Consider the following 26140-nt stretch of genomic DNA (forward strand, 5'->3'; position numbering starts at 1 on the left):
AAACATTGTGAGAGTTGACGCTTTTCCAGGCTGGCGTGCGTCTCCGGTTATCAGCTGGAACATTTCAAACGAACATTTTCTCTCTTTTTTACGCACTCATGTAACAGGTAGAATTCAAACTTTTTTTTTGTGCTATTGCCAGATTCTTTTCGCGCTAAATACAGTGCAGGTTCATAGCCACATTTCACTGCATCGGATATTTTGATTTGTGGTCGCTCATTCATGTCACTTGATGCTCAAGAGAGTGAACGCCTTATTTTAAGAGAACAATGAAGTGGGCGTCTGTTGCGTTTGTTTCAAGGGGGTTTAGCAAATGTGACTTTTGAGCCGCTGCTGAAAGGATCAGACCTCCAGGAATCCGGCAGCTCTTTGTGTGCTCGGCGTTTTTTTTTTTGTTTTTTTCCTTTCAGCACCGCGGACAGCTCCTGACACTAGGTTCAAACTTCAGGCAGCGACACTCCTGAAGCCTCCTTCATTCATCCACTCATTCGTTCATCCATCTCCACTCTACAGCCGAGCTTCTTTTAGGCTTAAATAAACTCAACGCTGCTGAGGAGGGATATGTGTTTGGTTCACACAGAATATTCAAATCTGAACGGCGGCGCTGGAAACTGAGGATCCGTGCGCAGGTAAGGAGACGCATGTTTCGGTTCTACTGTTTTGCCGCGTTAAATTCCTCATTGTTCATTGTCTCAACTTGTTTTCTGAAACTCGGTCCGTTTTATTCAGCTTGGGGTTGACCTCACCTTTTTATATTGCTGACATGACTCCTACCTTAAAATACCGTCCGCACAAAGGGGAACGTTTGATGCTAAATTTTAGATTTTTTTTATTATTATTTATTTATTTATTTATTGTCGATATTATTCATCTATTACTTACATTTATCATTGTTTGGCTACGCGATGAGCACACCTTTACCAGCCATGTCCACTAGCTATACAACAAATGTGTGATGCTGCTGGGGGAAAAAAACAAAACAAACAAACAAAAAAACTACTAAACAGGCGCTGCAGTGCTACAGAGTAACCGCCATGTCTCCTCATTCGGCTCATTTGTAGTTAATTTGTAAATAATGTGATTTAAAAGTCAAGAACTCAATCAGAATTAGAAGTTTGTGTCGGTGGGAGAATGAGATGATCTTAACAAACACGTTTCATCTTCTGGTTTTGCTTCCATCTTCAGAGAAAATGCTCTTTCAGACTTCGGTTCTCCTCCCTTAGATTTTTTTTTTTATTTATCTATTTATTTTCCAATTAAAACAGACATTTTTAGGTTTGAGTCTCATCAGTGCAGATTGTACATTAAGAACATCAGGTGCTGTATGTGTGTTTATAAACCGTGTGGCTGAGTTTATATATATTTTAAGGCGCAAAGGGAATAAGGAATGAGAATGATCACCCTAAGGTGCAAATATTTTGTGACTGTATCGTTAATACTGGACTGAAAGTCGTTAAGAGAAGCAAAGTGCACAGTGGATGCTTGCTCCAGTCCCAGGGGCATCTGAGCTGCAGGTTCAGCAGATAAACCACCAAAAAAGAAGAAGGCTTGTAATTAGTTAAATAAACACACTTTAACAATTAGCCAAACATTAACCAGATGTTTAATCAACAGTTTGTATCAGATACATGTCTGCATATTTCTTACGTAAATTAATTACAATGGGCATGGCGAGTAAAAAAATAAAAATAAATATGAGCAGGTGGAATCATGTGTGAGCACAGCACTCATGGCTGAAGATGCTGATTGCTGTAAATTATTCAGGTTGTGGCTGACTGAAGAGGGAACGTGCTCCGCTATACTTTCATCTCAATCCGGAAACAAAAAGTGTCAGGAGGAGTCCAGGTTGTCTAACCTGTGGCCCCTAAGCAGCTCAGTCCTGAGTGCAGTCTGTCTCACCTGTTACTCATGGACAGATGCCAAAGAGACTCACTGCAGGTATAACATCCCAAGTTATTCAGAGTGCAGGACATCCAGATCCGTGACGAGAATTCAAAAGATTTACCATTATCTGCACATAACTATAATTCTATTATCACAACACACTTCTCTCAAAACATATTTAAAGTTTTATGTAAACAGTGCCACTGACCTTGATCGTACAATAAACATTAGGACCAAATATGTGTTAGGCTGCCAACATATTAATAATGGATCACTACAAAATTTTGCCCTTTCTCCTTTCTATGTTGAGCATCAAGTATGGAGACATCTGCCTTCATCATCATTCAAATCTTTTACAATACACAGGGGCAGTATTAGCAACCAGGCATCAGTGATTAAATTCCTGTATGATAAATCACTCCAGTCCCATCAAAAAGGACAGCTTCATGGCTTTCTCGTCCTTATGGTAGCACAAATAAACACGCACGCACACACAGGTGCAGTACTTCAGTTGGATGTCTGCCAGTTCATGTAAAGTCTTGCCTATACCTGTGCACCTGGCACCCATAACCCATGTTAAATGAGATATTTAATATCTCTCTGCACTGCTGTTAATGTAGGTGTTTATGTACCGATTTGTATTTGGAAAAGTTACCCGGCACATCTGTCTTAATCAGACAAAGTTGTGTTGAACATGGTGATAGAGGTGAAAGCAGAATGTGCAAAATGAATGAAAAATGCCTCAGTGTTATGCTCAAATATCAGTGAATCTTCACAATCTGCCTCTGATCCACTGATGACGCTGTCCTGCTAAAAGCGCAGATAAATAACTGAACTGCATTGAACCTTCAGCAGGGTTCTACTCAGGTGGAAAGATTTAAGTATGGGTTTACTCAACTGAAAACATAGAGAAGCTTCCAATTAATTAATGATGTGGGCATGAGCCTCTGCACTGACTTGAGCATGAGCAAAGGTTCCTTGGTGACTCCTACAGCTGTGACAGTAGCTTTCACTGTAATAATGAACAGTTGTTGATTCCTTCCAATGCAATTCCAGGTCCAACTTAAACTAAAAGAAATTCTATAAGGTAGAAACACACACACAACAGAAACACTTGAGGTACACTGGAGACCAAGGTGTACAACAACTCTTACCCAGTGATTTCTGGGATTGGCTTCAGGACCCCCGCAAACAGTTACAGAAAATGAATGAATGAATATCTGTTTTGTACCTCTGTTCAGGAGGTGTCCATGTTCACAAAGACATGTAGTGTGTTTGTAACAATAGTCATGGGAGGGGCATTTCTGCAGCTGAGAGAATTTGCTAACATTATGATAACAAGACTGATGGAGAGACACCGTGTTAATGTTTCAAAGCAGTGGTCAGCCTTAGATTTTGTTACCATAATCCTAGACTTTTTTGCAACCCCTTGTCAAAAGTTGTTTTAGAAAACAATAATCACTAGAAAGTGTTGTCCAATTACTAAAGTAATCTGGGTTCTATGAGTTCACCATCTTTGGCGATCGGGAAGAATAAAATAGAAATGTAAAAAGCAACCAAGAAAATAAATTAAAGAAATTGAATAAATTGAAGGAAGAAAGTGAGAATAAACGTAGGTACCAGGAACTGGAACCATTCAGGTGATGAACTGTCGTCTTTTTTAAACTGAACAACCTCCATGCTGAGCACACTGCCTACAAATGTGAAACTCCTGCGATGACTTTCTGAAACCATTATTTCACATACGTGATTAAGGGATTTGAAAGTGTGCATTTGAAAAATAAATTGAGCTTAGGTCACTTAAGTCTGGTTTGTTACCAGGGCACTACACTCACACAGCAAAGGGTAAATGTGAGCAGTAAAAGTAAAATAAGGAGATATTTTGAGGCGCAACTTCCTAGATTTATTAGTTATTAGACAGTTGAGTTGACGTAAAATTACAAATAGAGAGCCCAACATAAGGAGCTTCCAAAATTAAGACATAAAATTCCACTGTGTAATCATTCCTGATGGTATTCTCTAAAAAATCATGATGGTCTGAGTGCAACTTTCATTTTGCCAAGGCAAGAACTAAATGAATCGAACCTTAAGCAACTTCTTAAAAGCATCTCGTGGGCTTTCAGTGATTTAAAATGATGAAATTTTGAAGAAAAAGTGGAAATTTTAAATAATTTCCCTCACTTATATGAATATCCATATATATATATATATATATATACAAAAAGAAATGAGGAATAAATGAACTCAAGGTGTTTTTAGGCCACTTTCTTTTAATGGTGTGTTGGTGAGTGAATAATTCAAAGCTACAATAAAAACCTCTGAAACAGAAGCACCATACATCCATCACTGTGCTCAGGCCAATCATAGACCTGGCAGTAATGATCTCGGAGAGACAAAGAGAGTGGATGAATGTTTGATGAGGGCGGCAGAATGGGGCTCTTGGGAGGCGAAAGGACCGGTGAACACAAGCAAGGGATTCCCCCTTCTCAGGTGGAGAGAGAAGATGGACGAGGGGGAGGTGTGGAAGAGTCAGGAATGAAAGATGGGGTGAGCAGTTTGTGAAACAGAAGATGGCGAATTACATGATTATCTGGAACTGAAAATGAGGTTCTTTTTCCATTTAGGGGCCTGACTCAAGGTGAATGTAAGCTGTGCTCTTACATTCAGTTAAAGCGGTGCTTCTGAGCTGATTCCAGAAGCTTCTACTCACACATTGCCCTTAAATTTCCTTGGCTCATTTTTAAACTTCAAAGTCCCGTCACTCTTTAATTACTTGTAGTCGAAGTGACCTTATCAGGAAAGGTTAGCGATTGTTTTTGTTGGAGACATTTCGTTGTTTTAATGATGGTGGCGGTTATTGATCCAGTTCATACTCCCCGCAACAATAATTGAACTGGATTTGGATTTGGATTTGGTTCCTGTACAGATAATCGATAATAAATACATAGATAGATAGATAGATAGATAGATAGATAGATAGATAGATAGATAGATAGATCGTCTAGTTAACAAGTGAGCAAAAGAAAAACATAAAAAGAAGATAATACTAGAGCATTTCATGGTCTTTCTGTCAACAAATTCTATGACATTCTGAAAACTAATGCAACAGCAGTATTTTCTTACTACCCATAAACTGTGGCTCTCGGCCCTTTTTTTATTTTCATTATTTTTAATGAAGCAGAAAGTCTTTTAAAGCTGTAACGAGTGGGTACGGTTTTAATGAAGCTCCACCCAAACAGGAGTAATTATTGCTCTATTTGGTGAACAGCTATCTGTGGGATCGACCCAACTGTGGTTGGTACAAACGCACACAAAGTCTGCAAACGGACATGCAAGTGTCAAGAAATTCAATATTCACCACTTTATTTGACGCGGGTGCTTCCTTGAGCCTCTTTCATTATTTGTACACGGTAATATGTGCACGTGTGTGCACTCTTGTGCCATCTTTTCCCATTAACAGACCTTCCCTCCCATCCAGGACCTCTCTTTGTCTGCTGCAAATGTGGTTTTAGGGAAGCCTGACTTCCATTACCTTTGCTGCCTTTTAGCAAGGCTCCGAGTCATTCCACTGGGGATCTCCAAGCTGCTCGTCCCGGCTTGGGGCTGCATAAACAGTAGATGACCTCCACTCTTCCACACTTGCTATCGCCTCGGGGGGTGCATTAGCATATTAATGCTTCACTCCACTCTTGGGGCAAATGAGTGTCATAAAAAAAATCTTTCTGGGTAGCATCTCTCTCAAAACCCCACCCTTATCCCTCTTTCGCGGCTGCCCACGGTGCCACACACTCCTATTTTTTCCCCTGCCCTCTCGCATCTGCTGCTATCTTTCCTTGTATTATTTCAGCCCCCACCCACTCCTCCCATGCCTTCACACAGTCTGATTTGAAGTGTGTAAGAGGCTGGCAGGCTTTTCGCTCTTGAATTAAAAAGGCCATCTGGTGGAGGAGGAAACAGGGATGGCTGGATGGGAGGAGAGTGAGTAAAGTGATAGGCACGGTTTTTCTTTGAAGATAACCTGTATACAGAATCCTGGGTGGGATCTTTCATCTAAAGTGTAAATATTGCTTTTAGCATCTGTCTTTTATGCATGCTCACAGCATTTTAGAATCACATTATACTGATCTGTTATACAAGCTTCAAACTGTAATGCTCAATAGCAATCTTGCACAAATCTTGATTGAAAAACCCATGCTGGTGGTAATGAAAGTGGTGCAAATCTTCTTATCTAACTCTGTCTCTCTGTGCAAATAAGCATAATTTCCCAAGAATGTCAAACATTTCCTTTGAGGGCGTTTTTTTTTTTTTTTTTTTTTTTTAGCTTCTTAAAGTAAGAATCCACACAATGTACACATTAGTGTTGACCCAAAGCACTGTTCTTGAAACTGTAGCACACAGAGGAGATGTGATGGCTGACCTTTACTGCTCATAATTTGACAGAACATTTAAAGGCGGGACTTTCCAAAATTAGGCCATCTTAATAGGTTGGACACTGAAGTGCAGCGAACAAATATCGAAAAACTGGAGACCAGTAGACGGACGCCTCATGTGGGAATTTAGGATCGGAGAAGAGACTGACAATGTGTCAGCCAGAAATCCTTTTGTCGGTGTTCTCTCTTGAGACTGACTGCTTAAGTGCTTCACCCACGCTTTTGCACATTTTTGTTTCACTGCCGATCTTCTCTACAATAAATGCATTTAGTCTTTAGCTTACAGCCCTCCAGTATATTCAGTCCAATCAGGGCTTTTATGACCTGCATGCCCATAGTTTTCATGCTGCAGGGCCACACCAGAGCCAAAATACACTCCTTAAACGTACAAATCCTCTTGCCGTACATGGCTGTTTCTCTTTGCTTGTTGCGGTCGCCTTTATATGCAAGGGAAGGAGTGGTGACTGTGCCCCCATTGTGCAGGCTGTTGCAGTGGAGTTTCCCCTGTTGACACGCGGCTGTGGGAGCAACCGAAGCATCTGACATCCACACAGTTGGTGTGTGTGCAGAACAAAAAGGAGCTTTTAAGTTTTCAGACATTTTCTGAAATGTCACATCTCATTTCTTATTAAAAGACTTTGTGTTTGCAGAAGCATCCATAAGGTGGCGAATGCTTTTTCAAACCACTGTTGCACATCTAAGAATACTCGATCGATCAAAGACACTGGAGCAATAACTGAACGCATTAGAAGTTTATTTTGCTCGGAGTCTGTTGCTGTTGTAAAGGCAGAATGTTCTTTGGCCGGAGTCGGATCAGTTTGGTCAGTTGGCAGTGCAGGCCTCCTAGATCTCCCACAAGACCGAGTACCATGCATGATCAGACTGGCCCGCTTGTCCTGGTCTGTCTTCCACTTTCTCTTCACCCTCTCCATCTGCTGGCAAGTTTCCATGGAAACAACAGTGAAAGAGAGAGAGGACAGAGAGAGGAGACAGAGAGAAAACCCCAAAGAATGTGGTCTGCAGCCTGACTCCTGTTGAGAGCTATGTGTTGTTTTAATAGGCAGGACAGTATTTTGAAACAGAAAGAAAGAAATATGAGTGTGGATGTGGCCACGCTCTGTTTTCATAATCTCTCATCAGTAGTTAATTACTGCTTGTCAGCCTGCTTGACTTGTTGAGACAATGGATATGAAACAGATCATCCTGGCTCAATAAATTACTCTGTTAAACTTCTCCCACACTCAACACTGTGCTTAATTAAGCCTCTGGGATCTGTGGGGAGTGACATCAGGGACCAGAAGCATACAACTCTGTGCAGATTAACAACTAAAACTCTGTGTGTGCACAAAGACAGAAATATGCATGCATGTGCATTCTTTTCGGCAGATTTATAGCACCACACGTTTGCCCTGGTTCTGTTTTGTAAACCTAATTCACCGTGGAACAAATGAACAAACCCCACTCCCATTCTGACCATGTGCCATGAGCGGATGTAGAAATGCTCTTAAACATTCATCTGCATACTGATACACGGCAACTCGCTGTGCAGATTTAACAAAAAGAAAAAAAAAATGAATTAGCGACTCAAGGAAACTGTCAAGAAACCTTAGGTGTTGTTTTATTGTAAGGTTATCTCTCTCATCAAATTTAATCTCCACCTCATCATATCACCTGCAGCTGTGTGTACGGCAGGTCTGACGTATGTGTGAGGTGCCACTGTTCCCGCCACACAGTCTTCTTTTATAAATAGCACTGTAGTGCGTGGAGAATGGTACATGCGTGGCACCAGGAGCGAACAATAACACTGCAGCTCTTCTGTCTCCAGTTCATACACACACTGGATAAGGTTTTACGGATGTGCCGTGTTAAATCGAGAAATGGTACGGTATGGTATTCCTGGTAGTATGACAAATGAAAATTAAAAGGGGATTATTATTTTTTTCTTTTTTATTCAGTTCCAGAGACAAAACCTAAAAAGTTGGGCTCCAAGGTTAATAACTTTATGATTAAAAATAATAATTAAATATTTTATGAATTGTTGGTGTTGGATTAATATTTTGAGGGAAACAGTATTTGCTTTCATGTTCTCATTTCACAATCTCAATGAAACTCTCATACGAGTCCATTATGAAGCTACAGCAGTGGGTTAGCTGTGGCATCAGTGCTCTTGTCTTATTCGTAGCACTTGTTTCTAGAACTGCAGGCCAGAGTTAGAGTAATTATCTACAGTACCTTGATATCACAGAAGATGAATTGAATTTCTTTTCTCCTCTAGCTCTGAGAAGACATCTGACCTGGCAGGGCAATTTTGTGTTATTACAGAACACATACAATAATTGGTTTTATAATTCAAGGATAGATATGGACACTAAAATTTAAACTGGTTCCAGGTGACTTGCAAACACTGAATTTTTGTCTCTGTGTGAGTCACATTTCTCGTAATTGCATGTTAATGGTAATTTGGAGTTTCACATAAAGTTGCACTGAAAATAAATAATGTACTTCATTTATAGACTGCCAAACAAATGAGTAGGTCTATGAAGCTCTTGATAAAAATTATACTAATTCACCCGTTGGCTGAAAAATGAACGCTTGAAATAGACTTCAGAATTTATCTCTCATTATTTCCATGTTGATTTTGCTTTTGTTGAGCATAAACTGTGCTTTTGTGTGACTGCGTGAGCGTTTAATGTGACTTGACAAAACGCTCCTTGGGGACAGGATTTGTTATCTCTGCAGACTTTCGGTGTGCAGGAGCATGTGCACATGTGATTATAAAAGAGTCGTACAATCATCTGCCGTGGAAGAAAAACAACATTGGGTCACGCAGACGAAGAAACAGAAGCAGTAGAGAACATATAACCAACATGCTCTAAATGAGGCCTCTCACATTGAGGGGTTGACCGTGAGCTGCTTCAGAATGAGAGAAAACCATTCAGGCGATGTTCGTCTTGTCCTCGGTGAACTTTGTTCTAATGGAAAACTCAAGCATCTCACAACATTTCATAAGCTGAACATTTACGAATAACATGCTGCCCTTACTGATTTTCTAATCTTTGCATGGTAACAATAAAGAAATGGTCAAAGTAGACTCATCAGTATAGATGGCAGTTAACAAAGTAACAGTGTTTGTTTTCTTTCTGCCTTTCTCGTCATGTCTATTATCCATATGCATAAAAGGATACAAATATTTTGTGCAGATAATGATGCCAAATATCTCCATGGGACGAGGCAGTCCCTGGCAGACACAGTGTTTCTGAGACAAAGGAACCATTGTACTTCAGCTCAAAAGCTGTGACTGAATTTCTCTCTGTTTGATCTGCAGGCTGTAATCTACAAACACTCTGAAGAAGAGAAGGACCAAGAGGATGGCAATGACGCAGTAAATGGCCTCTGTCCGAATAAAAACACCGGTGCTTTGAGATCTGGTGGTGCTGCTGCGCCTTACTGTTCTCTTCTTCAGAGGCGCCATCATCAAAAGCTGACCAGACGCTGACCAGAAACCACAAGGCAGCACGGTGACCTTGCTTCGCCCAGGGATATGTCATTGGGGAAATCCCCTGTGTTGAGGGTGCGCCCTGTGCCCCGACCCCTCTGGCTGTCCCACCTCAGCCTGCTGTGCTTATGTGTGTCTCTCTTTACCCAGACTCCCCAGGGTTTGCCTGTGGTGGGTTACAACACAGACTCCAAGAGGGAGATCACGCTGGAGGGAGATTTGATGATTGGTGGCCTGTTCCCTGTGCACCAGAAGGGTGAGGGGGCAGAGGACTGTGGGAAGATCAATGCTCAGAGAGGGATCCAGAGACTGGAGGCCATGCTGCTGGCATTAGATGAAATTAACAAGGATGAGCGCATCCTTCCTGGTATCAGACTGGGAGCTCACATACTGGACACGTGCTCTAAGGACACCTACGCTCTAGAGCAGTCTCTAGAGTTCGTCAGGGCCTCCCTCACCAAAGTAGATGACAGTGAGTACACGTGCCCCGATGGCTCCTATGCCATCCATGACGACGTTCCTCTGGCCATCTCTGGGGTTATAGGAGGCTCCTACAGCGACGTCTCCATCCAGGTAGGAATGAATGAACGCACGCAGAGCAGTCTCTCCACACTGTATCTATTATACAATAATTAATTTCCAATTTGCTGTCCAAAATCAAGTTTGTTTTATTCCATGAAATGAGTAGCTTCATTAATTTTGAAAGACAGCGCAATTATGAAAGGGGCTTTTCACTTTCAACAGCTTCTGCAGGCTTGAGTGAGGAGGGGAGCACCAGCACAGGAGTGAGTGTGATGGATTGTCATATAACTGTCCATTTAGACTTAAGTACCATGTGCAATTACCCCTTGGCGAGATGTTAACACAGGGAGTTAATGAGTATCGGTTCCGCAAGGAGGATCTGTTTACCTGAACGCTCATATACTCGGCTGATCTAATTTAGAAGATCTCTTACTCATTTCTGGTAATTCACACTTCAGCAGCGGTCCTGTCAGAGGCAGACACGCTACAGATGTTGCACTCAGGACGGTCTGACAGGATGACTACTGACGGCATGATTACTCCCAGCAGCAGCGCTCCTCTCGGCTCACTCAAGCTGATGCGATGAAAGCTCTGCTAATTGTGTCTCCAAATCTTCAGCTGAAATATGCCATCAGTGTTTAATCGCAAGCCACTGTGAAAAGAGATACTTTGTCCCGTGGAACTGAGATTTGTAAATATCCACGAATATACATGGCTCAAAGCATTAAGTCAAACTCATCATCCTGGATCAGAAAGCCAGTGGACTGAGTCTGCTGTCTCAGCTGAAGGGGACGGTTCACCTCACTAGAGACGCAAAGCCTCATGTTTCAGATATATGCTTGTTTGAAGACAGGAACCCACTTCTGCCCATCTAGGCATAATAAATGAATTCAGATCACTGATAAACAGCTTATCTGTAGGAAACTCATTGTGTACTTCAGGGTAATCTGTAGAAAAGGGAACCCTAACAGATTTGTTTGACTAGATTAGTAGTGGCTAGCATGTTAACACAATAAATAAATCACAGCGTGCCTTTAGTGTACTGTAGTGAAAGACTTCTATGGAGTCTGTTGAAAAGTTAAAAGCAGCTCACTGAAAATGAGCTGATACGTCTCCTAACACTTAAATGTGCACATGCTACTATGTTTGATTTATTATTCACAAATCCTACGTAACTCCAAAAGCATCTGTGTTTACTGTCCACACAAGACACAATATCAAACGTACAGTGCAGCAAAGTGATGCATTATCCAGGTGGAGAGCTTCGGAGAAATGATGTAAGAGCAGGATTCAGAGCACCTATAAAGGGATTCCTGGTGAAAAGGACAGTTTGGAAATAAAGGATTTGATGAACGAGCAGTAATTTTAGCAAAACCCTGCATCTGGGACTCCACAGAGAGTGCCCTTGTCTTGTGATAATTTATGGATGTACTATTACAAGCCTGAGGTCTGAGGTCTGCCCTAGCTTCTCACCGAACCTCCCTCATCAGCAGGAGTGCACCACAGGACACAGTTCCTGTTCTCACCATGAATAACTCTTTATAGTGGAAGGTAGTCCAGTCTTGAGGTGCTCTACCTCTTGCTCTTTATCTTGGCCAGCTGGTGAGTATCTAATTATGGCAGTAAATTAGCTCATGTCGTCATTTCTTACTGATTTACTAGCTTTAGAAAATGAACTGTGACCAGATAATAATATTCAATCTTCTAAATGTTTTAATAAAGCGTGTGTTGTGAGAGGTGCCCTTTGAAAACAAGCGGAGTGGTATCTGCTTGAACCTGTTAGTCTCCCGCTCTTTTCTGGGGCAATGTTTTACACAAAGACATGCATTTAGGGCATGTGGATGGGCAGCATCTTTACGCTGCAGCTACACAACATCTCCAGATAATGCATCTGTCCTTTGTGCTGCTTGGTTAGAGTGTAGAGTCTACAACCTGTCAGACCTTCAAGTGAACCAGGCTGGCTCTGGCTATGTGAAAGGTTACAATGCCTGCCCTCCTGTGTGAACGGCAGGTGGTCAGTACAGATGTGTGCATTTCACCCTGAAGGTAAGGCAATCACAGGACAAGTAACTATATTAGTTTAAAGACCCTTATCACTATGGCGACATGGCGGAACATGGCAAACTGACAGGTGGCGAGAACGGCAAGTGCTGTCTAAATCTATCACAATGAAGGAGCTGTGCTGCTGGTGTTGTGGTGTGACAGTCGCAGATATGGGGGCGGATCTGGCTGCAGGCCGAGCCATGCTGGCGTTACATGGGCACAGATTGAGTTAAGTGTGGAGGCGAAGTTCTGTGACGCTATTGCAAGGCTAGGTCCCGTCTTCTCCATCTGTGGTTGCAGCTGGGCTGTCTGGAAGTTTGGCAGAGGTGTGCTTGTGCACAGAGGATGTAGAGATCATGTTTCACAGAAACACCGAGACACTGACTGGGTTGATATGATCATGGAAGGAAGGAGATGGAGTGAGTCACATGGCATCATATGGCGTCAAAAGCGTTCGACAACCAAAGCCTGTATCTTAAACAGTTAGAGGGAAGTCTGTGGTGCCATCTGGACCGTTTCATTGAATGTACTTGCAGAAATATTTATGCGTTTTAAGTATTTAGCCTTGAACATTCTTCCTGTGGTTCATCTGAACAGCAGGTCATTGGTGGTAGGTGAGAAATGACCCTGGAGCTCTCACAAGATACATGTTTACCCACCATTTGTACAGTTGTATAACTGAATACTTTAAGCAAAAAAATTTAAAAAAAAATGCATTAGGCATAAGACCCCACCGAGGATTTTTATCAGTCCAGCATCATATTATATGAATGCCTGGGCTTTGCTGTTTTATAGCAGGAAGATTCATTTTCTGGCTCTGCAATGTCTTAAATATGTGGGTTAATCTGGGTATTTATAGTCTACAATTACTGTCCAGGAACATCTAGCCTCGGGGCTGGCTCCTGATTAATACATGGATGGAATTCCACTTTTGTTACCCCGACAGTAGCAGTCTGTGATGCTAAATATGACTCACTGGCAAGAACTCACCCCTAGGAAAAACATCCTCATCACCAGTGTGCATTATAAGAACATACTTCAGGAATGTCAAATATGAAAAAAGGCATGAAACACTGCTAGAGGAAATGTCTGGAACCAATCTGCAAACAGTGAAAGATAACCTACTGTGATCTTTGCTATCTGGGAGCAGAATCCTGGCGTGTTCGAGGGTATTTAGATGAAAGCTCTTTGACTTTAATGGCATCTCTGTGGAATATTTTAGCACACTGTCTGAGATGCAGCCATTGTAATTGATTAACGAGACAGGGGGACACATTCAAAGGGATGCATGCTGGATTATAAAGATATCGATCCTGCTACAAACACTCTGCTTGACATTTGAAAAGCGAACTGTCCGAGTCAAAAAATAATCATGTAAATTTATGAGCTTTAAGCAACCTCAAGAATCTCATTTTCATCACCCACAAACGGCCCCGTTTATAGAGTTGTCTACCTTCTCAGGTAGACAACACAGCGCATACATGAGTCATACAAAGAATTTAGAAACAGATGTGACACGTGACAGAATTCATGCAGGAGAGAACAATAATGATGAAATGTATCAGTAAAGCCATGCAGTGGGATTGCATTATTCATGGTTAAAGTAAAGAACGTGCTCTGAAATGGTAAATAATTCACATGTGATTGGATTATTCAGTGGCTTGGCAGAATCCACTATTTGTGCAGTTGAAATTCATATCATGTCCGCCACGCAAACTCAGTCAACGTTTCCTGACATGAGACGTGAATGACAGGATGGCGTCGAGCCTGCTGAACCCCAATTTGGTCAGTTGTGCATGTGTTATATGAGGATTTTTAAATTTAACAGGTCCTCTGCTTGAATGCTTTGAGCTTGCATGTGATGTTTTCACAGAACTGCCTGTGAGGAGATGAAAATGCAAAGGATAGAAATTAAATGAAGGGAAGCGAGGACATGTCAGCGGTGAGTTACTGACATTGTAAACGAATCGAAGTGCAGCCATAGCTTAACATGCGGCGCTCTTTGAATGGTTGCATGACTCTGCGGGCTGCGAAAGACCACTGCAGCATAAAGGAGATTCATACTATCCAGCAGGATTCAGGGTGCAGGACCTGATCAAAAAAAAACACCCTTGCTCTAAGTCCCACCCTGTTAATGCTGTTGCCAAGCAACTAAATCGCAAGAAATAAACTAATAATGACCCGCATCCTCTAATGATAACGCTACACGTGTGCTGTATGTGCATGCACGTCCATGTATGCGTCTACCAGAGTGTTTCCCAGTGCTGCAGTGGGCCGTATATGTGTGATACTGAGTGGAGGTAAGGACTGCTGCTTTGGGAATACAGTGTTATTGCTGTAGAAGCACACTGAGACAGTCTTCTGGGAAGAGCAGATGGGCTTTTCATGTAGAAAAAATCATGACATCTCTACAAAGTAGGCCTGATATTTCCTGGACCAGGACACTCTCCCAGTCGCTTATTTCTATGTTCCCGTACATCTTTAGCTTGGTTTTTATTTTATTTCTTTTTAATGTCTCTCTTCCTTTCAGTGAAATGATAGGCACGCCAAAATAAGCGTGAAGTGTACTGGATAGGTGCTGCAGCGCCCAGAAAATCCAATCACATATTGCAGAAAGAAAATGCATTTGTAAAGACAACACATGTCTAGTGTATAAATAATAAATAAACAATGTCATTCATTTTCTTGCTGTAATAAAAATAATAAATGTTGGACTTTTATCAGTTTTATCAAAAGCATCTCTGCTGTGTTGCATAACTATATTTTGATATTTTCTACATAAAGCCAGAGTTATTTCTATTTCATGATGCTGGCTGGTGCTTTAAGGGTACCTCTATACAAACAACAGTATTCAATAGCTGATAAAAACCCACAATCCTGTTACATGCTGTCTCTGTATCGAATCCAGCGACCAGGTTGTGTCAGCTCTCAGGGCTCGGGAGGAAACCACATTCACAGTAATCTGCTCAGTGCCAGACCCTGCACTACAAATCCACAATAGGCCACTTCTTAATTTTCTTAATTAAATAAGGTTCTGTCTGGGGCAGGATGAATGTGTGAGACAGTAAGCCGAGCAGTACGGCTAAAATTTTAGTTGTGTGAAAGAATAGAAAATCTGATCTGCTTTACACGCAAGCACTTGAGTTTACTGATCTATGGAACGATTAAATCACAAACATATACATTTCCACATGTCTGTGAGACATAAGCTGCCCGAAGGTGAAAAGAATAAATTTGATAAAACTAAAATGCAAATCTTTCACCTTTTAATTTCCTGTACTTGTAATGCGGATGGCAAATCCATGGCAGCATCCTTTTTAAAACCTACAGCTATACATAGAAAGCCACAGCATCCTTCGCTGCAAACTGCTAAACAACCATAACTGCAGAATATGAACTTGTTTCTTGCAGATGTAATTTATGGCGCTCCCCCTCTTGGCTCAATTCCTCTGGTGTAATGTGATTCATCCAAGCTCCTCTGGTTCTCTACTATGTAATCTTTTGCTCATTTGAACCTGTCAGAGTTGATATTTGTGACTGAGGTCTCCCTTGTTTGAGGTGCATGTTGCTAATTGTCAAAATAATTCAATCTATTAAAACAATGATTGATGATAAATGATGGCACGTAGCTGATCTCTATCAGTGGTCTCTACACTCAATCTAGCACATGTTAAAATGTGCCAGTAACAGGCTTTGGCAGCCGTGCGGGTCTTGGCTCTTCATATAAGCCATGGGAACATCTATATAATGATTTCCAATAAGCCTGTTGTATCATTGTCACGTCTGCCACTGTGTTTTACAACCTTTCATAAGCCACACGTAAGTGGATTAGAGCTTCTTTTAATACCACGCTGGGTGAATTACTCATTCAAGAGTGTGAGCATTGACAAATTTCAGAAGAACTGAACAGTATCTGAAAATTATGAACACAATTCTAGGATACCAATTTAATGATATTACCAGTTACACATATTCAATAAATTTTAGATAAAATATAATATGTACAGACAAATGCTTAAAATATCCATCATGTATTATCAGCATCTTATCTTATCCTACCGGTTTAGATGCTGAAACCTACAGGCAGCTGATCCTTCAGTTGGCTGAACACCAGCTCACATGTTAATGCACCTACATATGTTCTGTGCCTCCTTGTCTAGAACGGTTCAGTGCTCAGAGATGGTTAAGACCTGAAGCTTAAGAGCCACATGTAGTCTTACTGGCCTGAATTCAAAAGCCCCGGTATCTTTGCTGCATGAACCCTCTCAGCCTTCATCTGTATCAAAGCATAGCAAGAAGGGCTCCTTATAATGAACAACAATTGGTTTCTTGAAGAGGTTAACTTATTTCCAGAGTATCACTATTCAGTCGGTAGCCATCAAAATAATTATCCTGAAGCGAATATTGCAGGCTTTAAATGATCTATACCATCTACAGATGGTTGTGTGTTTCTTGAACTGAATTGCAAACATCCTGCACATTATTTTCTCAACACACACTGGGCAAGGTGGAGAAATTTGGACAAAAAAGGATGTTTTGGGGTGTAGATGTATTCTCAGGCTTCTTTTTTTAATAAATCATCTGGGAAATTGATCTGTTATATTCAGGAATTTGGTGTTAAACCATAAAACCTGACTTCTGTTCTCATCCATCTTATTTTTATGATAAGGAGCGGTCCTCTTTACGTGTTGAAATCATCTCATGAACTGGAAAAACTATATATATATATCAGGAGGGTGAATGCAAAGACAATTTCAGTACCCTCAAATAAATCAGAGAGCACATCTATTTTTAGGAAACGCATTCAGTGCAATTACGATGGAATTACAGAGAATGTTCTCGTTATAAATTATCATGAGATAATCATGATTTTGAAGTTTTTAATAGAGAATTAAATGACGTGAATATGATTAATCGGTGTGTGTACGCGTAACTTGCCCCTTCATACTCAACAAGGTTTAGGGAGAGAGACAATTTTATGTAGAACTGCGATTATTATCCTGTCTGCATAATCAGTTTCTCTAGCTGACCCGAAGCTCCCAGGGGAAGGCAACCTTTGAACCGATATGAAATACTCACTCATGTGTTCCAACAATCTAGATTTTCATTTCGTTTTTCATTTGCACCGCAGATGAGTCAGAAATAATGTTGAACTAGTGAAATAGTGTAACATGTCATTCGCGTGGTGGTGAAACAATCTAAACCGCCACTGCCGACTCTGCTGCCACGTTTTATTTGGTGTGTGAAACCTGCCCCTCATTAATTCCAATAAATCCAGTGGTCTGGAAATCACTGTCATTGGTTCATTTAATATTCATCTCTCTGTGATCTCTCGGAATAGCAAAGGTTTTGTGATTAAAATCCTTTGAGCCACATCAAAGTAGATTTACATGATACCTCAGTGTCTTACTGTGTTTTTTTTAGATAAGTTATAATCAAAGGAACCATCCTGTTTGACCTGGCCTGTTTCTATCTACTGGCACATTTAGTCACTCTTTAAAATACATTGGATGTTCTCTATCCAAATCAAGTAATCTTGCTCTTTTTGTGGCCAATACCCCTGCAGAGGAACACTTTAGACTGCCAAATACTGACATTTAAACCTGTATAACTGGGATGATGGGCTCTTAATTACATTTATCAGTGCTCAACTTGGACTTGGTTGACATTTGATCCTCCTTTGGAAGGCACATAAAATTGTCATTAAGAAGTCATTTTCATAATTTAAAACAAGCTTGTGTTTGTTTCTGATTTCATTAATATAGTTTGTTTTATCTGATCTGATTTATCATGGTTCCGATTTTCCTGGAAAGCCCTCAACAGTAGTTTTATAATTAATCTGAGTTGGCTAATGCAAATATGTAAACAATTCCTGTGTCCTCATCTTTTCACGGGACTAGTGGAAGTGAATGCCAACTCCATATTCCACAACTGCCTTTACGCTTTTTTAAACTATTTGTAACTATTTGCCATAATATGATAAAATAAACTCAGTATATGAATGTGAATTTCCTCTCTGGCTTTCTCAGGAATGACTCATTAGCATTCAAGATGTAGTGACACGTGTTTGGTGTGAGAGTCTAGGCTCACAATCTTTTGACTGGGCTCCCCTTAGGCGTCCACAGAAGTGCCTGAAGCGAAAGCTAGTCAGTAGCTTCTTTAGCACACGGTGTCACAAAGCTGGCAAAACCTATTACACAGAAAATGCAAAGTTTCGTGGTTCCTTGATTCTTCGACACCCTTTCGCCTCACAATCCCTGTCCTCAGTTCCACTCTGCTTTGGTCTCTTCCTATCTGCTCCCCTCCTCTTAACCAGTGCAAAAAAAAATCTTTGTAGTCAGTACACTCTGCGTTACACCTGTAGTCACACTACTCTTCCGTAAAGTTCTATACTTAGTAGTAGAATTTTGTATTTTGTTGAAAATATTGTAGATCAGAAATGAAGGGGGCAGCCACTCCCCACAGATGTCACCACTAAGTCAGCAGGAGAGTTAAATAATAAAAGGCTCAGCAGAAAACCAATGAAAATTGAAAAGGGTGAAACTAACTGCACCTATAGGTAAAAAACAAAAAAACATGTAGTGTAGCTTATTTCATAAATTTACTTAATTATAACAACCCCCATAATTGGCAAGTGTATGATTTCAGCAGCTTTAAGTTTATTGACGTTGCATAAAGGCTGATTAAAGCCTGACTTTTCCCTCTGGTTTATTTTCCTTCTTCCAGGTGGCCAACCTGCTGCGACTTTTCCAGATCCCTCAGATCAGTTATGCTTCTACCAGTGCCAAGCTAAGCGACAAGACACGATATGACTACTTTGCTCGCACCGTGCCCCCAGACTTCTACCAGGCCAAGGCTATGGCAGAGATCCTGCGCTACTTTAATTGGACATATGTATCGACAGTGGCATCAGAAGGTGACTATGGTGAAACTGGCATCGATGCCTTCCAGCAGGAGGCTCGTGCCCGTCAGATTTGCATTGCCACCTCAGCCAAAGTGAGCCGCTCCATGAGCCGCTGGAGTTACGAAAACGTGATCCGCTCCCTGCAGCAGAAGTCCAACGCCAAGGTGGTCATCCTGTTCACACGCAGCGAAGACGCCCGCGAGCTGCTGGTGGCAGCCAACCGCATGAACGTCAGCTTCACCTGGGTGGCCAGTGATGGCTGGGGAGCGCAGGAGAGTGTGGTCAGGGGAAGTGAAGCCGTGGCAGATGGGGCGTTCACAATTGAACTGGCTTCCTATCCAATTCCTCAGTTTAACAATTACTTCACTGGCCTGCACCCGTACAACAACACCAGGAATCCCTGGTTCAGAGAGTTTTGGGAAAACCAGTTTCAGTGCAGCCTTCATGATCTGGGCTGTGGGAAACACTCACTCCGTGAGGTTCCATTTCAGCCTGAATCCAAGATCATGTTTGTAGTGAATGCTGTCTACGCGATGGCTGCTGCCTTACATAACATGAGGCAAGCCTTGTGTCCCAACTCCACCAAGGTGTGTGAAGCTCTTAAACCTGGAAATGGCCGTAAGTTTTACAGGGACTACATTCTCAAGGTCAAGTTTGAGGGTGAGTAAAAGTTTTGTGACTTAATATTATTACAGTGGTGCTTAAATGAAACACATTTTTCACTATTCATTTGGGAACACTGCAAAATCCTTAGCATCACTTCATTTCCTCAAGTGCCATCTGCATGTACTGGATGCTGGCAGACTCGGTTATATCGGATGAAACGCATTGGACCAATTCATATAAAATGATGAATTAGTGCAAGAGCAATTCAAGATGTTTATACACTGCAGTTGCAGTTATAAGTTCTGTAACGATTCAATTAGTAAAGACGAAGCACTTTCCACATCATTGTGCTTCTGGGCTACCATTCCCAGCATTATTTTGAACAGAGGAAGGGTTCCTTCAGTTTGAACACCGCAGATACTGATCACGCAAATGTTTTCTGCTTGTCTTCACAAGCAAAAACAAGTGACAACACAAGCTGCGACACAAATAGCACTACTGGCATAGCATAATAAGAGGCTCGCCAATTCAAGTGCTCTTACTTTTGTAACTAAGCGGCTTTGATTTATGGAAATGCTGACATTTTCATTGATGGGAGATAGAGGTGGGACACTGTGCTCTTATCCAGCTGTGCTTTTCTGTTCCTCACAATTTGGAAAAAAAAAAGAAAAAAAAAAAGAAAAAAAAAACAAACCCAAAGGATTTTACTGTCCAGGGATTAAAAGTCTTAAATTAGTCTGTCCCTTGAGGTATTACGACACCCCAGAGAGAAACCACACAAAAACAGGTAGACTGCTAAGTTCGGTATATGCTTTAAAATCATTACAAAAGACATACTGGGTGTAAATGCGTCTAATCCTGTAGTGTATAAAATAATTGATGTGACAAAACAAATAACTAAAGAAATAACAAATGAATCTATAGTTTAACCAGTAAGTCTGCTACTTTCCTGATCGGCATGTTCAGTGTCCCCTAGACTTTTAAAATGGCTTATTTCTATTTTTTGATTTCGTGAGGAAATTGAACATTATTTGCATAATGTGCCGTCTGCCTGGAAATCCTATTCTATCGTTCAATCCGGGAACTTTCCATCAGCGTAAACAGACTCAAACTGTGACTTCTATCATGTGAATTGACTGTTTGCACCTGTGTCCTGTTACAGCCACTGTACAGTCTATACTGCGAGACAAATATAATGTCAGCAGACACACACACACAAAAGCAAGACATCTTGTATGTCTGTCCTTCCATGTGATCATGCACCTTATGTTATATTCTTGTTATATTAACATTCAGTATGAGCTCAAGGTACATTGTTTCTTCAAAAAGATAACAAAGAAAATTTGATAAAAACACTGCATTTTCACATTGTGGCAATATTCATACCTTAGTCACACATCACACGCCATTTGGTGAAACCATTACACCTGCTGTTTTATAACACCATGTTTTTTTCTTATTCACTTACAGCACCATTCCGTCCCCCAGACACAGAGAATGTAGTCCGCTTTGATGCCTTTGGAGACAGCCTCGGCCGTTACAACATTTTCCACTACCACAAAGAGGGTGGACGGTATGTCTATCGCAATGTTGGCTACTGGGCACAGAGCCTGACCTTAAACACCAGCCTGATCCCTTGGGCTGGCCAGGTTGTGCCCACCTCTCAGTGTAGCGACCCCTGCAGGAAGAACGAGGTGAAGAGCATGCAGCCGGGAGATGTGTGCTGCTGGATCTGTATTCCCTGTCAACCCTACCAGTACTTGCAGGATGAGTTCACCTGTGCCGACTGCAGCTTTGGACAGTGGCCCCTGGCCAATCTGACAGGCTGCTACGACCTGCCTGAGGAGTACATCCGCTGGGAAGACGCCTGGGCCATTGGACCCGTCACCATTTCCTGTCTAGGGATGATGTGCACACTCTTCGTCATTGGCCTCTTCCTTAAACACAATGAGACACCTGTGGTAAAGGCAAGTGGACGGGAGCTCTCCTACATTCTTCTGCTGGGAGTGCTGATGTGCTACAGCATGACTTTCATCTACATTGCCAAACCTTCTACAGCGGTGTGTACACTGCGCCGGTTAGGTTTAGGCACTTCGTTTGCTGTGTGCTACTCAGCCCTCTTAACCAAGACCAATCGCATCGCTCGGATCTTCAGCGGAGTGAAGGACGGAGCTCAGAGGCCTCGATTCATCAGCCCAGCCTCCCAGGTTGCTATCTGTGGTGCCCTGATCTCCTGCCAGCTGGTAGTGGTGGTGGTTTGGCTTTTGGTGGAGGCGCCAGGGGTGAGAAAGGAAGTGAGCCCAGAGAGGAGAGACGTGGTGACCCTCAAGTGTAACAGCAAGGATTCCAGCATGCTCGTGTCTCTCACATACAACTGCATCCTCATTATCCTCTGCACAGTCTACGCTTTCAAGACACGCAAATGTCCCGAGAACTTCAACGAGGCCAAGTTCATCGGGTTCACCATGTACACCACCTGCATCATCTGGCTGGCTTTCCAGCCCATCTTCTACGTGACTGCCAGTGACTACAGGGTTAGTAATGTTTTACCTGCCTAATGAATGTGCACATGTATCTATCAGTTACTGGTCACAGCATTCTTGTTGGTAATCATCAGCAGGTAATGACTTCATCTGGGCTTCAATTTGGATTTTACACGCGTGAAATCTCAAACTGATGGCAGCTGGTGTTGATTTAACGGCCATGTCTGTGTCTAATCGGATAAGATGTAATTTATTACTCTGTATTAGTTTATGCTAAAGATTGGCATGTGCTATGAAACATTGATTTACCTTATTTTATCTTAACAGTCAACATATTAATTTGTAGATTTCAATTCTTTGACACAAAACCCTACCTGGTGGTATCACTTAGATACCAAGCCAACAGACAGACAGACAGACAGACAGACAGACAGACAGACAGATAGATAGATAGATAGATAGATAGATAGATAGATAGATAGATAGATAGATAGATAGATAGATAGATAGATAGATAGATAGATAGATAGATAGATAGATAGATAGATAGATAGCAGCCAGAAGACTTTATTTTGAACAGAGTGCAAGGAACCTCCTGACACAGCTGCCTCCGCAGAAAAATGGAGGAAACAGACAAGACCATGAGGACTAAAAGGGAACTGAACGTCCCTGTGTGTCCCTGTGCGTAGCTGTGTGGAATGGAGTGTGAAACACCGTGATGCTGAGTCCCAGCTGTTCTCTCTGTCTTGGGACTGAAGTGTGGCTCAAAGGAACCCTTCCTCCAGGCCCAGTAGGCAACACAATTCAGAGCCTGGCTGGGCTCATCAGATAGACGCAATACTCCCCTTTGACCGATGAATAATTACTGAAGCAAGTGAGTTGGCAGGGCGTCTCTAGTTTTTCACAGACAGGGACATATTATCAGTGTTCTAGTTTTACACCCCACCTCAAATTGTTGTCACAGTCTGATACAAATATCCAGCTGAATAACAACTACACAGAGGAATGTACTTGGTCATGAAATGTTAAACTAAGGTAAATACAATCTACTGAGCCATGAATAACACATTTGATTATCACATGAAATATTGAAGATGTTCTCCACATCCCAGGGGGAGAGAGCTTTCCTCTTATGCCAGTACTGGTCATCTCATCTCAGCTACAAATTCAACTAAAACAGCCGCTCTTCATCAGATCTTTTCTTAATCATGTTTAATATCTGTCAGTTAAGCTTATTTGGTTAATATTACATTAGTTCAACTCCATTATATTTTGTATATAAAGTGCTGTAAAAGCCATGGAGGGAATCAAACCAGGAAGTGTCTGAAGATCTAATGTAGACCTCATAGATTAAACATATATACAGTATATATATATATAACATCAACAAATCACAGACTAAATTACTGGTGAGACATCCATACCAGCCTAGTTAGATTGGCTCGTGATTGGTCCATCAGATAAATATTTTCAAAAAAAAAAACATCTAAATATGTAAAGCTCAATAAAAAGAGACATCTCATCTCCATGCTGATCCTCTATGGAGAACCAGTCACAACAGACAATTATATCAGAACCAGGAGTATTTGTGAAATGAAGGAAATCCATCAAAGGTCAACACAGAAAAAAACAGCAAGACACCTGCAGAAACTATAACAACCAAGCTCCACGTCTCCACACTTGAGCACAGTATAACTGGAAAGGCAGATTCCTTGTCCTCTGTTCTTCCAAAGCAACATCCAGTGAATTATTAAAACCACTTAACGGGTCATTCCTGTTCAGCACTGTCCATGGTTTTAACTGAAAAGGGAGTATCTCAAAGATGGCATGAGATGAATCTTAATGTTGAATTTATTGCCCATGGCCACCTACAATACATCAGGCCACTTCAGAGACATATTTGTTTTTACACTATCATATTTAGTCAGTGACCAGTGTATGTACTTTAAACACATATTCTTGATTAGTTTCTATCTTTAAATGCTTTATTTTTCAGTCATTATCACAGTGATAATTACTGTAAGTAATGATAACCCATTCTGTAAAACGGATTAAACGCTCATGTAAGTTAGATGAGATGAACTCACTCTCTGTCGGTTACATAACTGCCCAATACATGTAGTGTATTTTCTGTTATCATGCTTGGTGCCTGCATTATTTTAACACCGGCATTACCATTCAGGGCGATGACAGACACCTGCCGTGACTTGTGAAAATGAAGTGTACCTGACACACACCACGCACACATGCTGCGATGTTTTCTCTTATCCAGGAAAGCAAAAAGAAGGCTGTGAGAGGGTTAGAAATGAAAGAGCAGATGACACATAGCGAGATGTGGGCAGGCTGAGGCGGAAAAGGGATGCAAGTCTGATTGACAAGCAAATAATCAGATCGCTTAACACCTCTAACATCCCCTTCCTCCTCGATAGTTTTGACTCAGAATGATAAAATATGTGCCTGTATGACTCCCAGACCCATTTTCTTGACATAAATATTCCACTGCAGTGCAATTTGTCCTCTCCTTCATGCCAGTGCTGTATGATTGCCCATGTATTAAATCTATATAACAATTTCTCATTGTTTTGAAACCTCCGCTATTGTTTTGAAACCTCCGCTAGTGTGAAATTAAGACTGGTAATTTTACTTTGTGAATTTATTCCTCTGTTGCATACAATATTTGCATACGTATCACCAAATACTTCTAGGCTATAAGATGTAAAACTTTAAAGTCAGACAATTCCTCATCAAACAAAGGTTTTAGGTTTTACTTCCCTGTCCCCCTCCAGGTGCAGACCACCACCATGTGCATCTCTGTCAGCCTCAGTGGCTCGGTGGTGCTGGGCTGCCTCTTCGCTCCGAAGATCCACATCATCCTATTCCAGCCACAGAAGAATGTCAGCAACCTCAGGGTGGCCACCACCCGCTTCAGTGTCACCACCGGCCCCGGCTCCAGCTTTTCTCAAGGTATCGCAGTATCAAAAACAACACAAACACAAACAATACAAATGATTTGTTCCAAGTCGTTCCAAAGGTTTAACAAATTGTTCATTTGGATGATTTTCACCAGAAAAAAAACAACAATCTTTTCCTACAAATGTTACATAAGTGTGTAACAAGAGAGGGCTGGCAAGGTTTTACGATCTTCATTTAAAATGTAAAATTCATCATTTGATTATCATACTACCAATTCAACTGGAAGCACATGATTCCTCTGAGCTGTTCACAGTAAACTAACTAGGAGGAAAAGGAACGCCAGGGGCATATATGACATACTGTATCTATACTGTTTGTGTAGCACTAACAAACGTTTTTACTTTCACATGTCTTGCAGCTTCAGCCTCCAATGTTGTCCCGACAGTGTGTAACGGACGAGAGGTGGTGGACTCCACGACCTCCTCCTTGTGAAGATCAGCACAAGTTCTTTTGCCGAGCATTGTAAACAGAGTTATATAATCACTAGTCCTGAATCAGGTGTCTCAGCTATCGAAGAGGTCAGACAGACGACCGTGCTGACTTTGTTGTCCTCAAAGTGCTGTGAGTACAATGTCCCAATTATTTCATTTTGTTCTTTGACTCGTAGCAATTTTAAATGAGATGCCAATAAAGTCGCATATATCCCTTGTTTTTGAAGATTCTACTTGCAACAATGGAGTAAATTATAGTAAATCTGTTAAATGTAATATATACAAGAAGTTTTTAACGTAGATTCTGGTGAACCGGTTTGTGCTTTCTTGTAATTTATGTAAATAAAATGTGTTTTTTATTAATACCA

General features: G+C 41.4%; 1 protein-coding gene across 1 annotated transcript; it reads left to right on the top strand.

Annotated features, from left to right (window-relative positions):
• grm2a (glutamate receptor, metabotropic 2a) lies at positions 1–26140 on the top strand. The gene is made up of 6 exons (XM_047582221.1): positions 1–629; positions 9640–10383; positions 19102–19939; positions 21356–22419; positions 25155–25332; positions 25700–26140. Exons 2-6 carry the CDS (start codon positions 9856–9858, stop codon positions 25771–25773), a joined length of 2682 nt encoding a protein of 893 aa, XP_047438177.1. The 5' UTR covers positions 1–629; positions 9640–9855; the 3' UTR covers positions 25774–26140.

The sequence above is a fragment of the Mugil cephalus genome, chromosome 4 (genome assembly GCF_022458985.1).
Source record: "Mugil cephalus isolate CIBA_MC_2020 chromosome 4, CIBA_Mcephalus_1.1, whole genome shotgun sequence".
In the NCBI taxonomy this organism is placed as follows: Eukaryota; Metazoa; Chordata; class Actinopteri; order Mugiliformes; family Mugilidae; genus Mugil; species Mugil cephalus.

What these genes read in the sequence shown, in the direction of transcription:
- grm2a (XM_047582221.1), top strand. Translation starts at nt 9,856, where the DNA reads ATGTCATTGGGGAAATCCCCTGTGTTGAGGGTGCGCCCTGTGCCCCGA. An exon ending in ACAGCGACGTCTCCATCCAG is followed by an intron (nt 10,384 to 19,101) that starts GTAGGAATGAAT and finishes TCCTTCTTCCAG; the next exon opens with GTGGCCAACCTGCTGCGACT. An exon ending in TGACTGCCAGTGACTACAGG is followed by an intron (nt 22,420 to 25,154) that starts GTTAGTAATGTT and finishes GTCCCCCTCCAG; the next exon opens with GTGCAGACCACCACCATGTG.